We start from the raw sequence: 15189 nt of genomic DNA, 5'->3' as shown, positions 1-15189 counted from the left end.
CTCTGCACTGTAGGTGTGGAGCAGGACATGGGGCTCAAACTCACAAACCGTGAGATCATGACCAGAGCCGAAATCAAGAGTTAGATGCTCAACCGACTGAGCCACCCAGGCGCCCCGATAAAGAATTATTCTTGACTCTAGATATTGAACTTTTCTACTTCCATAGTGTTTGCCTTATAATTTTAATGAAGCAGCAGCTCAGTAAATATTTTATAAATGAAGCATTTGGAGAAATCTAGGATTAAAAAAAGAGAGAAATGGTGGAATTTGGAGAAATGAAGCACTTTTGATCCGTCTGGTAGGGGAGAACAGGGATGCAGAATAAGAGGTCAGATATACTTGCTTCTGTCCAGGGGTTACACTCGTGTTATATGTTTTCTATTGAGATTAAGGGTTAGTTAAGATTAAGGTATGAGTGAGAACAAGAAATACTTAAAGCAGGGAAAGTTCAGGTGAATTAAACAATTTTTGACACCAGGCTAAGGTTTACCAACCATTTCCATTTTTTGACCCACTTTCAATGTAACTTAAATGTTAAATAGCAAGTGGAAACTGCCAGACAAACCATAAAAGCAACAGTTTTTAAGATATTTGGAATAAGAAGAGGAAAGAGAAGAAATAATCTCATATCGTCCTCACAGGCAAAAGTCTGGTCAAGGCCTGGGAATGTGTGTAGGGAGCAGAGCTGTGGGCTTTCAGGGAGATAGGTTGCCATCTGCCTTTTCTAGGGCTAGGAAGAGGAGCTTCAGAGAAGCTGACTAGGATAACCTTTTCTGGGGACTGAAAGTTTGTAAATCCAAAAGACTTTTCATTTAAACCATATACTAGAGTTTTTCGTGCCTGTCAGTTCTGGTAAGAGACAGTGAGGGAACAGGATGAGGATACTGGTGTTAAAATATGGAAAATGTCAGCTACTTCAGTTAGAGAAAAAGGCTTTGATTAAGACTTTTAGATTATACTTTTGAAGGCAGTCTGCTTTTTTCTGAGATCTTTACCTTTAGCTGACAGTGCCATGTAAATTCTATAGCCCTAGCCTCTGCCAACAGCTGAAAAAAGCCTCCTTTACTCTCTCATTCTTTCTTTTTGTATTACACACGTAAAATAATATCACATTTGTTTAAAAAACATATCAAATTTTATTAAGAACATCTCATGATATTTAAATGTGGTTACTGCAAAAGAGAAAATAATATTTACTCTCTTGAGCAACACTGCTGATTTACAAAGCCTCCTAACATCTTAATTTTTCTAATAAAATTCTTTCCCATAATTTTTTTTGTAGACACAGTAATTTTAAAATTGAATGTAGAACACTTCCATTCTACATGTGTAGGTCAATATCCTTGTCCTCCCACAAATACTTTTTATTAATTTTTTTAATGTTTATTTTTGAGAGAGAGAGAGAGAGAGAATGTGTGTGTGTGTGTGTGTGTGTGTGTGTGTGTGTGTAGGGGAAGGGCAGAGAGAGAAGGAGAAAGAATCTGAAGCAGGCTCCAGGTTCCGAGCTCTCAGCACAGAGCTGACACGGAGCTCGAACCCATGAACTGTGGGATCATGACCTGAGCCGAAGTCAGGCGCTTAACCAACTGAGCCACCCAGGTACCCCACCCTCCCACAAATACTTTTAAGTTTGATTCTTCCCAGGCTCCCCAAAGAGCAGAATAAGAGGGGCAAGATGAGTCGAGATGAGGTAAAAGAGAGCTGAGGAGTTGTCTGGTTACCCTCAAGATCAACATATAACCAAGAATGACATTGCAACAACCCCTGTGAAGCCCTCCGATTTCCAGAATATTCTGAGGCTCACTCTCTGATTTGCCTGCAACACTGCAGATCATCCAGACCAATGGCCAATCATGAGGCCTAAGTCACTAGCAGAGGCTGTACAGCCTGTGTTTGACTGTCACTGAGAAAAGAAACCATCGTCTGGCAAAATCTACCTTTCTAGAGCTTCAGCCTACTGAAACTCAACAGTAATCTTCTGTAACTATAATTCTATTTCTGTATGACAGCCTTCCAATTAATGAACAGTGAGCTGCCATGTCCTTCCTGAGGCTTCTTCATGCTAACCGCCCACAGTTGTTCTTTGGGCCTGGTTTCAAGTTCCTTCTCAACTTGGGGAACTGGCCAATGGAAACACTGAGAACCCTCAGAGGACAAAATCAATGTGATTCCCACAGTGGTGTCACGAGCACAGAGGAAAGAGGAACAATCACCTCCTTTCTTCTAGATACAAGGAAGAGTACAACCGTACTGACAGAACCACGCTGTCTGATCCACTAAATGCACTACAAGTTTTAAAGTTGCTACCGTTAAGCAAGGATGTGCTGAAGAGACTCCTGGATGAAAAGTCAGTGGGATTTTTGGATTCATGTTCTAGTTCTGCCACTTAACTCTCCATTTGACCTCGGGCAAGTCAGATTCTTCACTTATAACACACTGGCTGGACTGGACTGCTAAGCTACAGCTTCTTTCCTGCTGTGTATCACCTCCCACCTCCATGCCAGCTTCTGTTTTCAAGGCGAGCAATGAAGCCTCCACACTCACTTCCCACGGTTCATGTGAAAATAAAAAGTGGCTTTTTCCTAGTCAATATTTTAGGACCTCTTATAAAGGCTAGCAAAAGTTAATTCTCACCAGATTTGCAACTGTCTACTAAGTCATCTTCCAGGATAACCTTCATAGATCGTGGAATACTTCCAACAGATAGCCTTTGAACCTAGCAAGGAAAAGAAGACACATACTAAGTATGCTTAACTACATGCTAAGTATTCAGAAGCCTAGCAGTTCTTGAAATTACTGTCTCTATTTCTCTGGTATTATCATACAAATTAATTCTGATGAAGATTTATAAAATCTTCTTGAAAATTGTGCCTACTATCTGTTTACAAACTGGCTAAAACTAGAGTAAAATAAAAACATCAATATGGAAAATATCTCCAAATATAATCTACCTTGTGAATGCTCAAAATAAACATAGGCTCCACCTATTAAACATAAAACCAAAGTTATTTACCTAGAAAAGACCTGCAGTTCTTTCCTGACCTCTAGTCCTAAGACCTGGGCAAATCACTCTGTTCTTCTGATCATTCCTTAGTGACAGAACCCTGGTTTTATTTCACATGGACATGTACCCAGTAAAAAGATTATTTCTCAGGCTCCCCTACACATGAATATGGTCATATGGCTAAGCTCTGGCCAATGAAATGAGTAGACATGCCCTAGGAGACTTCAAAGAGGTCTACACGGATGGAGACTTGGGTTAGATGGCTGGTGCTGCTGCCTGTACTCCCTTCTCCTGCTCTCTGACTGTCATAAAGTGGTCAAAGAGCTGTAACTACCATCCTAGATTATAGAGGATGCTAGGATAGAGGCCACGTGTTAAGAATGGTGTATAAAGACAGGAGTTTGAGTCCTTGACACTGAATACACCTTTGTGTTTCAGCGGCAAGGAAAACCTGGCACACTCTCCTGCGTTAAAGAGAGTCTAGGTATACCTCATTTGACGCGGCAAATAAAATTGGGCCTAAACTTCAAATCCTGACTACTCCAATGTTTAACAACCACTGAAACCCATTTAGTTTTTCTCCTATTCCTTAAACCTAGCTAGTTCGAACTTCTTAAATATTCCCTTAATTTTAACATATTTATTAAGTCATTCCAGAGCCCTTGCGCCAATGCTCTCTATACAGAGATGACTACTGCATGGTGTCTAAAGACTATATTCTGATATACCTGCATCCATACTGTGTCATGACACGAATCCCATTTGTAATCCTTTATGTATTCCCTACTCTTGGTAATTTCTCCACTGCTAAAAAAACCTTCTTCACAGTTGTGATTTTTCTCATTTTTTTGATCATTTACCTGTTCCTGAATTTTGATTTCCTGATAATCTCTACACCTGGTTGGAGATGAAGATAAGCCTGAGAGGCAAGTAAATTTTGAAGAATCACAACTCTCCAAGCTGGGACATGAGGACGGCCGGCAAAAGGTATAGTACAGCTCGAAGTCAGCCTTGACCACAAATACGTGCTTGCATTTGTTACACATGTAATCCCGCTCAAACTCCAGGATCTTCACCACACTTGTTCGAATCACTGTCCCAGTGACAGATAAAAAGTGTCCCACATCCTTGGTTTTAGGGATGTGCTCCCTCACCAGCTCAGGACAAACGGGCAATCCTGATGAACAAAAACAACAAAAAAACCACATCAACTTATGTCTTGGGATTTGACTCTATGGAATACATTCTTCTCATATTTCCTGGGGTAGAAGGTATAATTTCAGAAAAAAAAATTGAGTTTTACCTTAGAAAAAAATTCAGACCAATTCAATTAAGAAAACAAAACAAAAAAAAGATTATTTTAATTAACAATGACCAGTGGACTCTTTTTAAAAGTACATATCCAGATGACATAATAACCAGGATTTTAAAAAAAGGATTGATTCTCATAAGAGGGCTAGCTCAGTAGAATCTAAATATGTTATGTTATATAATTGTAATCTCATTCAACAAAGAATATACTACCACCTGTGACACATAAAATCAATTGATGACCGAGTAAACCACAAAGCTGAGTGATAAAGGGAGGGCAGCATAATGTCCAGAACCCTACAGTGCTAGAAGGGTAGTGCCTTTTTAGTTAGGTTCAGAATTTATTAATACACAAATCTGTTTCCAAGCCTTGAATTACCTCGAGGTTTACCTAAAGCATTGTGTTATCCTTTAAAAAACTTGTGTTTTTCACCGTTTACCATCAGGCAGCTTAAAAGTTACAAAATGCCAAAGAAAATTCTTAGGCAGAAACACCCATTCTCATGTTTGGCTGCTATGCACCACTGGAGTAGAGATGCTGGCTGTGATGGTCAAAGGCTGCCTTCTAACAGGTTTATCAAGGTAGCATTTGTTATACTGGTTCATGCCCCATGGGCCACTGTCTTGTCCTCAGAATTTGGCAGCTCTGAAATCTGGAAAATGTGCACACTGAAGATGGAGCTATCAGATTTGCCAAGTCATGAGAAATAACCATAGTAGTTATGATTATACTTTAGTTTCTATGGTCAGCACATTTTCTCCCTGTTGATAGATCTATTCTAAAAGCCAATTAATTATAATAATGTGGTAGTTTGGGAAGTATGAAATTAAAAAAAAAAAAAAAGCAAATGGGTTACATGAACTGTATGCTTAAGGCACCAGGCTACATTAATCCGCTGTTACAGGTCACAACTCTACAGGCAGACTTGAATTTTCTGTCGCTGGCTGAGACTCTCTGTATACTGTATATCATATACACAAGGCAGGTACTGCCAACATTTGCCACTACAACTCCTTTTTCTGTACAAGGCTGACCCCAGCGCTGTCAAGTGTGATACTGCATGGGCAGGAATAGACGGAGAAGCTGGAGATGGATTAACAGGTATTTTATCCATTAAAAAATATCCATGCTATTTCTCATTATTGATTTCAGGCATCTGTTAATTCAGCTATGTTTAGCTAAATGTTGAGCTACCAAGAATATACTGATATTTCTAGCTACAACCAAGTAAAAGCCATACCAACAACCAAAGCTGCTCATTTAAAACAGGTCTTGTTCTCATGTCCACATTGCTTATGTTTTAGGAGCTCCATGTCCTTTTTTAGTTTATATCCTAGAGTTAAGAAAGAAATGACTAAGTGGAGGTTTCTCTTACTTATTTGGCCTTAACGGGAATGAATGTATATTATGGCAAACCTTAACACTGCTTTATAGACTCTCAGTTACTTTTCTTTTGCTCCCTATATGAATACTTTTATCAAAACTGAGATAGAATTCACATACCATAAATTTACTCTTTTAAGTGTATAATTTAGTGGTTATTAACATATTCACAAAGTTGTATGACCATCACCGCTATCTAATTCCAGAATGTTTTTTATCACTTCAAAAAGAAAGCCTGTACCCATTAGCGGTCACTCCCCAATCCCTTACCCTTGCCTCTGCTAACCACTAAGCTGCTGTCTCTGTGATAAATCTATTCTGGATATTCCATATAAATGGAATCATAATTCAGTGGCCTTTTGGTCTGGCTTCTTTCACGTAAGCATAATGTTTCCAAGACTCATTTATGTTGTAACATGTATCCATACTTCATTACCTTTTACGGCTAAATATTCCACTGGAGGGATATATCACATTTTGTTTATCCATTCATCAAATGATGAACACTTGGGTTGTTTACACTTTTGGGCTATTATAATGCTGCTACAAACATTACTGTGCAAGTTTCTGTTTGATTATCTGTTTTTAATTTTCTTGGGCATATACTTAGGAGTGGAATTGCTGGGTCATATGGTTAAATAAATTTTTTGAAATAATGTTATTTTTATGTTTGCAAAAAGTCACTAAGTGTTCTCTAATGCGAGTATACAGAGGATAGGAAAATAGGTTATTCAAGTGGGAAATAGGATTATTAATCCAATTTCCTTCATGAAGTATAAACAAAATCTACCAACAATTATGAACAAGGTAAAAAGAATGGGAAAAATGGATTAAGAAAAGTTAACAACTATTCAGATTTTTTTAGTATCAATTTTCTCTTCCTTGGCCCCTAAAAAAACATCATTTGCATCCCATTTCTACTCTTCTCCTTCTAGTTCTGCTTCAGATGCAAACTGATTGCTCAGTTTTAATTATATTATCAATATATTAAAACTGAAGGAAAAGTAAGATCACAACAACTAGTTGTGGGAAGTGTTCTATCACTCTGATGCCTTGCATAGCTGCAGAACCCAAAGGAAAATTATAGACTGTGCAGTGTAATTTAGCAGGCTCTTTGATAGTTAATATGCTGAAGTCCTATGTAACTGATGAAGTCTTATATAGTTATTTAGGTAGATTATTTGCTATTTCTGGCTTACAAACAAAGTTTGGTTTGAAAACAAAAGTAATGTAATTTTATTATAGTCTTCTCCTAGAAAGCGATCTTTAATTTGATAGTATCTTACTGTAAATAGCACCTTAGAATGGAAGAATAAAACACCATACCCTCCATTGATTCTACAGCAATCCAGGAAAGACATAATGAAGGCCTAAGTCCAAATGTCCTCTTATAATCTTTCCATGGCTGCCCATAGATCTAAGAATAAGGATCCAAGTCTGGACTGGACTACAGGGCCTTCCTCTCATACCAAGCCCTCTAAACACTCAACATTCACATACAGTGTCCCCTTTGCCTCAACACTCTCCTCCCAACTCTGCTCCTCAAAAATGTCCACACTAAGAAGCAATATAGAAATTGAGAAAACAGATTCTGGAGCCAGATTACCTGGGTTTAAGTCACAGCTCTATTACCTACTAGCTGTGTGATCTTGGCCCAAATTATAACCTTTAAGATTTCCCTTCTGTAAAATGGCAATAATAACAAAACCTACCTCACAGGGTCATAAGATTAACATAATTCATATATGTAAAGTTTCTTAGAACAGGACCTTACATACAGCTAACACTATTTATTTATTTTTGAGAGACAGAGAGACAGAGTACAAGCAGCGGAGGGGGCAGAGAGAGAGAGGGAGACACAGAATCTGAATCAGGATCCAGGCTCTGAGCTGCCAGCATAGATCCTGCTGTGGGGCTCGAACCCACCAACTGTGAAATCATGACCTGAGCTGAAGTCAGATGCTTTATTGACTAAGTCACCCAAGTGCCCCTAGCAAGCACTATTTAAATGTTAGTTCTTATAGGTAATAGTTCTATTTTTTCCCCTTAAAAGATCAGCTTAACTATCTTTTTCTAAATATAATCTTTCCTTAACCCACCTCAGGTTGAATTTTCTCTTTTATGTGCTTTAACACACTGTTCCTCTCTTTCATACTACTAACTGAAATTTAAATAAAATATTATGCTTCCACACTAGAATATAAATTTCACAGGAAAAGGTTGATTTTATTCACCATGGTTTCTAAACAGTACACGTTCAAAACATACTTTAAAGAAAGATGACCGGCAAGGCTAGGAAGTAGGGGAGTAGATTTGAGATATATTAAGGATACTATGTTAGCTTTGAGATCAGGTAGAGATAAGGAAGATGGTAACATTTAGAGTGACTCCCAGTTCTCTGGTTCCCTTAACATTCAGGGAACTCTGCAAGGTACGTAGTAACCAAACAGTAAATATGTGTACTCAGAGAATAAATAAGGAAATACCATTTTCAGTTAGAGTGGGACACAGTGGAGAAAAATCATAAGTATACTTTTTGATACACTGAGTTTGGAAGAAAATATCTAGAGTGAGACATCCGATAAGCATGGTGGTATTTGGATACAGAACTTAAGAGAGACAGATTTTGGCTAAAATTAAGAAAAAATATAGAGCTGGTATTTGTTTCTATATAGGCACAGATGAAGCTTAGGTTCAGAAACAGGGGCCACCCTAGGAGAGCGCAGGGATCCAGGAGAATATGGCCACATATGAACCTAGCACCTACGGTTCAAGTAAAGGAAGAGGCTCCTAAGAGGAAGGAGAAGCCACAGCCAGAGAGAAAGGACAGGGCAAGAGGGTGCTGCCAAGTGGGGCCAAGGCTCGAATTTCATAAGGTAGAAGGAGTCAACTGTATCAAATCCAGCAGGGAAATTAAAGAAGAAAAATACTGAGAAGTGACCCTCAGTTTGTCCATGCGGCTGTCACCAGCAAGGCTGGTGAGCATGGCTTCAGTGTGGTAAAAGTAAAAGGATGAGCAGGAGGTTCTACTGAAGAACTTATGTATATACGCATATGTGTATTATGCACCTGCTGGAGGGGGTCCATACCTTTCTCAACATTTAACTCTGAGGAACTTATTTAAATCCTCCATCCCATAATTCTACTGACTTGCACATGATTCCCTCTAAGAACAGAAAGAACTTACATCGTGGTAACAGTTTAACTGCCTCTGCCCTCCTCTAACTTAATAGTAATGCCCTAACCCCTAGTATGCCCTAATCATGCCTCTGGTCTTAGATCACATTCTACAAGATCTCCTCCAAATGCTGTAACAACATGGCAGTGACATTCATAATCACTTACTGACTGTACCATTCATTTTGGGCCTTAATCTCATATTGCTTTGTGTTGTTCCTTAACCATGTTATATGTGGAGGGGAGAGTCACTTCTTGAGACCCTTTCCATGCCCCTCTGTGCCCAGCCCAGTCCTTTAATAAAGAGAAGGGGACATGGGCTTTCCCTCTCTCTCTCTCTCTCTCTCTCTCACCTCACCTTTACCATATGTGGCCTCAAATCTCCCAGTCCAAAACAAAAATGCCTGAATTTTTTGGTGCATACAGGGGCTTCTTACCTCTGTACCTTTCCTTAGGCACTTTACTTGGTCTGGCAAACTCTCCCCAATTCACTCAGCCATCTTTGGGTGCACTTTGAAGAATGCATCAAAGTTTTCCCTTCCACAGGAAGAGGTCCCTATGTCTAGGCTAACACACGCTCACACAAACGGAATATGTTAGCAAAATGGTCAAATGAATGCACCATTGTATAAACAACGCCTTTTATGTGTAGAGAAATCGTCTGTCAGAGAGTGAAAAGGAAGAATCCAGAGATACTCTCCATTCCTTGCAAATGATACCCCAGGCCTCTGCATGCTGGGTCATGATAAGTCTACATAAACGAGTTTTATTTCAGTCAGCATACAGAGATGCACTGGAGAGAGAGCACAACTTGGGAAGAAAGCACCTGGGAGGCAGGGAAGCTGGGCTCAGTTCCAAGCGTCCCACATATGCTAACCAACTTTTCTGAACTCCTCTACAAGTGCAGCCAGGATGGGTGAATTTCCTGCAGCTCACCCCCAGCAAGAGTCCCATGTCTTATACAATTACAACTTCTCTGAAGAAAAAGCTATGTAAAGATTACAACTAAATTTTCTAAGAAAATTAGCTTTCAATTATCTTCCATACTTTTACAATACAGGACAATATGTAATCTTTAATGTTCTTATATTGGAAACAAAAGAGAAGTTTACATTTACTGAATCATGTACACGGTGGTGTTAGGAGAAATTTGCTTTTTCTTGGAAATTTTGAGCACATTTGTCTAAAATATGGCAGATTAAGTGGTTATTTTGTAAAGTAACTATTATTTTAAGAAAAAGATAATAAAGGTGAGTATATTTTATCTTCAGATTCTTTTTATTTCAGACTATTATGATTTTTAAATAAACTTATAAAGATAAAGGCAATATGATGTTAAGCCAAACTGACCATACGCAATCAAAATTTTAGTGCTAAAAAGGTGCTAAGAGACAGTGCTCAGACAGAAATGACAATTTATTTTAATCTTCTTGTCTTACTATAGACGTTACCAAGTAACTAGACATGTTAGATATAACATGTATCTATACGTGTTACTAAGTAACACAAAAACCTTTACCATTCTCTGACACATTCAATGAGAAGGAACAAAAAGAAATTTTGGAAATAGACTGCGAATAGGTCCATTATCTGTGCTAGAGATACGTCCGTATCAATTACTTCAGGTCCCTGGTTTTCAGCAAGCAGGGAACAGTAGCATCAGCCTCACCTGAGATCAGTTAGAAATGTAAATAAATTCTTGGGCCCCAGGCCAGACCTTCTCAATTGGAAACTCTGTGGGTGGGGCCTAGCAATCAGTGCTTTAACAAACCCTACCGTTGATTCTGATTGCCATTAATGTCTGAGAACCACTACTTTAAATAACACATGAATGCTATCTTTCCTTCTCATTTACTTTGATGCTATCTTTGTATTACAAGACCTTTCATCAAAACCACTGGAAATAGCAAGTGTACTGTAAGCTAATAAAAATCCCAGAAGATAAAGAGCAATGTACATCCTGCAAAAACAAACTGGAAAATGTCTTATGTGCCTAAGGAGACTGAACCACAGAGGCAACCTATGTTTTCATAATTAAATGCCTTGCCTGGAGTCCAAGATAAAGCTACAATATACGTACAACCAGACTATTTCCATCCCTGGTTCATTCTGCTTGCGACACCTCCATCCCTGCCTTACCTTTCTTGAAATCTCCAGTGAATCTCTGAGAATTCACTCCCTCTTCTATAAGCTAAGATATCTTGCACATACCTTGAATGAGGCATCCATCACATAACATAAAGCTGCCATTAAGCTCCTTTACAATTATGTTTAATATGTACTTAGGCATGTATCTTTGAGCATACATAAACCACTTGGTAAATACTTGACTATACAGTTATCTCCTCTACAGCCTTGAACCCCTTTAGAGGAGGGGCTATACCATAGTATTATGGTTTCCCAAGAGACTAGCAAATGCCTACTTATGATACATTTGTAGAAGGACTGCTACCATGGTAGTAGCAAAATTTGCAATTGACTTTTTCAGAGAACTAGAAAAAAAATAGGCCAATTTATCAGAAACCAATAGGGTCATCTAGGCAGACAAAATTTTGGTAAACTAAACATGGAAAAATATCTAAATGTAAGGATATTAAAACGATTCCTAAATACCATTCATTAATATTAAAGCCTCTTTTAACGATCTTTTTGCAAATTATAAGGAAACATTTGTTCTAGATCCTACCAAGAGATTATTTAGTGTGCTGATGCATAAAGATTTATAATATTCATAATTTTATTGTAGATAAAATACTATATTTTCAATTAAATCAAATGCAAGGTCTTTTGGGGGATCTTAATTTTTTCTCCAAAGATTTCTACTATACTGACTCATCTTTTTGGAATCACAGCAAGCATTTTTGTTGCTTATAAATCCCCACCTTTCTGAAATGTACTATAAAGGATTTATTTTTAAACAATATGGTACATGTGTTCTCCAACTTAATCACAGACTACAATTCAAAGGTACAGCTTTGCCACCAGGGGCTGACTGCTCCACTGCATCATCTTAAAAATTAAGATACTTAATCTGTCATTCATTCAACAAAAACTGAGTGCCTAATAGGTGGCCAGTATAATGCTAAATTTGATATATAAAAATAATAAATTTCCTAAAATAGTTTTGAAGATCACTAGATAGAATCTACCACTTTTCTAATTCTTTGTATTATCAATTATTTTGTTAGTAGCCACATAATCTCATAAGGCTGCTTTGAATTATAATTTTATACACACATATTCACGTGTATATATGTGCACGTTAACAAACTATTTTCTCCACACATTCTCCTTCCTCTTGATTGGCATGACTAGTATCACAGCCTTCCAACGTCCAGTAAAAAATCATTATTCTGCTCTAAAAATGACCATCAACTACACAATAGATGTATTTTTAAGTACAAATATCAATTGATTCTTAGTGCTCTGAATTCAGTGTGTGGTGGGATTTCTCCAAATGCTCCTAGAGAATAACATGGCAGTAAAATCTTTAAGTGATTTACCTGATATCCTGGCATGAAGATTCTGCTTCATAGAGGCACCCTCAATCTGAGACAGGGACTGGAGAATTGTCAAGGCTGATCTTCGCAGAGCACTATCAAAAATTGTTAGCACTTCATTTGGGAATGTGTTGAAATATTCCCCAATTTCCATGTTGGTCTCAAAAAGGGTCATGGCATTAACCACAACTGGGTAATGAGCATCTTCATCTCTTTCCTTCAAGATTAGAAGAATATCACTCTTATGGTATTCCGAAACATAGGATTCAAACACTTGACCAACCAATGTAACTTGATCACTGTTCATCTTGAATCTAGGCGACTAAAGAAAAAGAAAGGACTGTATTATACCATTGATATTGCAGACTTAAACACAATTTAACAAAAACAACTGGTTGTAAATCATCCTGACTTTTGGTCACACTATAAACTCAAAATATTATTCAAATTAAAAACTTAATTAGATCGAATTACCTGTTACAGTCACTTAGTCACTTAGTATTTTTTAAGAAAGCGAAGTTAAACCTAAGTCAAAGAATGATGCTGGTACTGTTTACTGAAATCCAAAACGGTTCAGTGCCTTTTCTGTATCTTTTCCCCAAACTACCTCTTCATTAACTCTGTGATAAAAGACCCTTCCCTTTTCTTTACCCACAATTCATACATACATTTGCTCTCAAGTATATCTAAAACAGCAGTCTTCTGGCTAAAGTTACTTCTGGTAGAGTTCTTTGCATGTGTCCTGGTTCTTATAAAGAATATATCTTTCTCTCTCTCTCTCTCTCTCTCTCTGTGTGTGTGTGTGTGTCTCATCACACACACACATTCATGTGTATTCTGCTGCAAAAATGGAACATACATGGAGAGCTAGGCTTTTTTAATGTTTATTTTTGAGAGAGAGAGAGAGCAAGCGAGCAAGTAGGGGAAGGACAGAGAGAGGAGATACAGAATCCGAAGCAGGTTCCAGGCTCTGAGCTGTCAGCACAGAGCCGGATGTGGGGCTGGAACTCACAGACTGAGATCATGACCTGAGCTGACATCGGACACTTAACTGACTGAGCCACCCAAGTGCTTCCATGGATAGGCAGTTCTGACTTGAATAGTTGACAGATTCACTTCAGAAACTTACATTTTGAGGTGAACTTGTTTCCTAGTTTCTCTTTCTAACCTAGGAAACATAGCCTCAGCAAAAACAGCTAGAATATACTATATTCTAGTATAAAGAAACTGAATAATTAAACTGAGGAAAGGAAAGGAAAATTGATCTTTAAATTTTTTTTAATGTTTTATTTATTTCTGAGAGAGAGACAGTGTGAACAGGGGAGGGTCAGAGAGAGAGGGAAATACAGAATCCGAAACAGGCTTCAGGCTCTGAGCTGGCTGTCAGCACAGAGCCCAACGTGGGGCTTGAACCCACAAACCATGAAGTCATAACCTGAGCTGAAGCCGTCCATTTAACCAACTGAGCCACCCAGGTGCCCCAGAAAATTGGTCTTTAAATGATTTAACACTGAAAATAAATGCACCATATTACATTACTTCACCTATCTCATCCCCCTGGCAATGTATTTTTTCAAAATTTGTATCTACTGATTAAACAGGCCTACCTCATTCTAAGTTCATGTATACAGATAGATATCTATCATGTTCACAGTACCATGCTGGGAAATAAAAAGCACAATAAAAGATCCTCAATGCTCTCAGAGAACCAAGAGACAGATCAAATGAAACGGTGCTCTAATAGTGGTAAAAATGCAATATGAATAGGATGGAGCACAAAGAAGAGAAGGATTAAATTTACATGGGGTGACAATCCCAGATGAAGCAATGGGCAGTTCCAAATACACTGCTGAAATGGATCATCTACAAAAATCTTATTTGGTTTAGAAACAGAATAGTGGAGGACAAATGTACTTTGACTTATTTCATTCAACCAACACTTATTATATTCAGTTCAACAAACAGATGATAAAAGACAACTTAAGACGTTCACATTTTAGCATCCTAACTATGTGTGTTACAATGCTATTTATTAGCATTATTTCCTTTTTCTAGGAACCTACTATTCTAGAGGGTGTGAAAGGAGTTGGGGGGCGGGGAAAAATGTCACAGGCCAAGAACTCTAACTACAAATGCCAGTCTGAGACTCACAGATGTATGTGTATATCTAGGAGAATGAGTGAGAGCAAATTACGGCCAATACATCGACAAATAATTTGTTTTTATTAGTTAATATAAATTCAGCCAAATATAGGGGCGCCTGGGTGGCTCAGTCGGTTAAGCATCCGACTTGGGCTCAGANGCAGAAAAAAAAAAACCCACCTAAAAAGTAACTAATCATACAGTATTTCCAGGACGTGGTCTTTGCTTAAAACAAAGAAACTGGACTCCCAAGGGTTGCTACAAGAGAATCTTTAAGATTCTATAAATACATACTAAATTTGGAGTCACAAGCTTAGCAGTTTAAAAGGCAGCTCCACATAGGGCAGAGAGGGCGTAGCTGCAGAATGCGCGGCTCAAATTAAAGTCAGATTAAATTTCGCCTGGTCTTTTTTTTTAAATAGCATGTTTTCTGAAAACAGCATTCCCTGTTCAAAATCTTCGCAAAACTGTTCAACTGTAAGCAGCCTGCTGATCCTATGAACATGCCCAGTCTTTCCGTTCTACAATTTTCAAGCTCCCTTTCCTTTTTACCTATTCGAGTACTAGGGGTCAAAATACAAGCACGTGCTACTTCATCCTCCGGACCTAGTGAAGAAGCGCAGGCAAGAGCCAGCAGGGCGAATCAGCGGCGACTTGCAGCCGGACCACCG

General features: G+C 38.3%; 1 protein-coding gene across 3 annotated transcripts in view; it reads right to left on the bottom strand.

Annotated features, from left to right (window-relative positions):
* The window catches only part of MCM9 (minichromosome maintenance 9 homologous recombination repair factor), a 106672-nt gene that overhangs the window by 90976 nt on the left and 507 nt on the right, over window positions 1-15189 (bottom strand). For 2 of the 3 annotated variants that reach the window (XM_077755985.1, XM_077755988.1), the window contains exons 2-4: window positions 12380-12698; window positions 3865-4181; window positions 2635-2716 (exon numbers count right to left, since the gene is read on the bottom strand). In XM_077755985.1, the coding sequence (XP_077612111.1) occupies window positions 2635-2716; window positions 3865-4181; window positions 12380-12683 (703 nt within the window). In that variant the 5' untranslated portion in view covers window positions 12684-12698. The remainder of the gene's footprint in view (window positions 1-2634; window positions 2717-3864; window positions 4182-12379; window positions 12699-15189) is intronic. The other variant, XM_077755986.1, reaches the window with a different exon arrangement.

This window comes from Crocuta crocuta, unplaced genomic scaffold, assembly GCF_008692635.1.
Source record: "Crocuta crocuta isolate KB4526 unplaced genomic scaffold, BGI_CrCroc_1.0 scaffold772, whole genome shotgun sequence".
NCBI lineage: Eukaryota > Metazoa > Chordata > Mammalia > Carnivora > Hyaenidae > Crocuta > Crocuta crocuta.
This window is presented reverse-complemented; position numbering and strand designations above follow the sequence as displayed.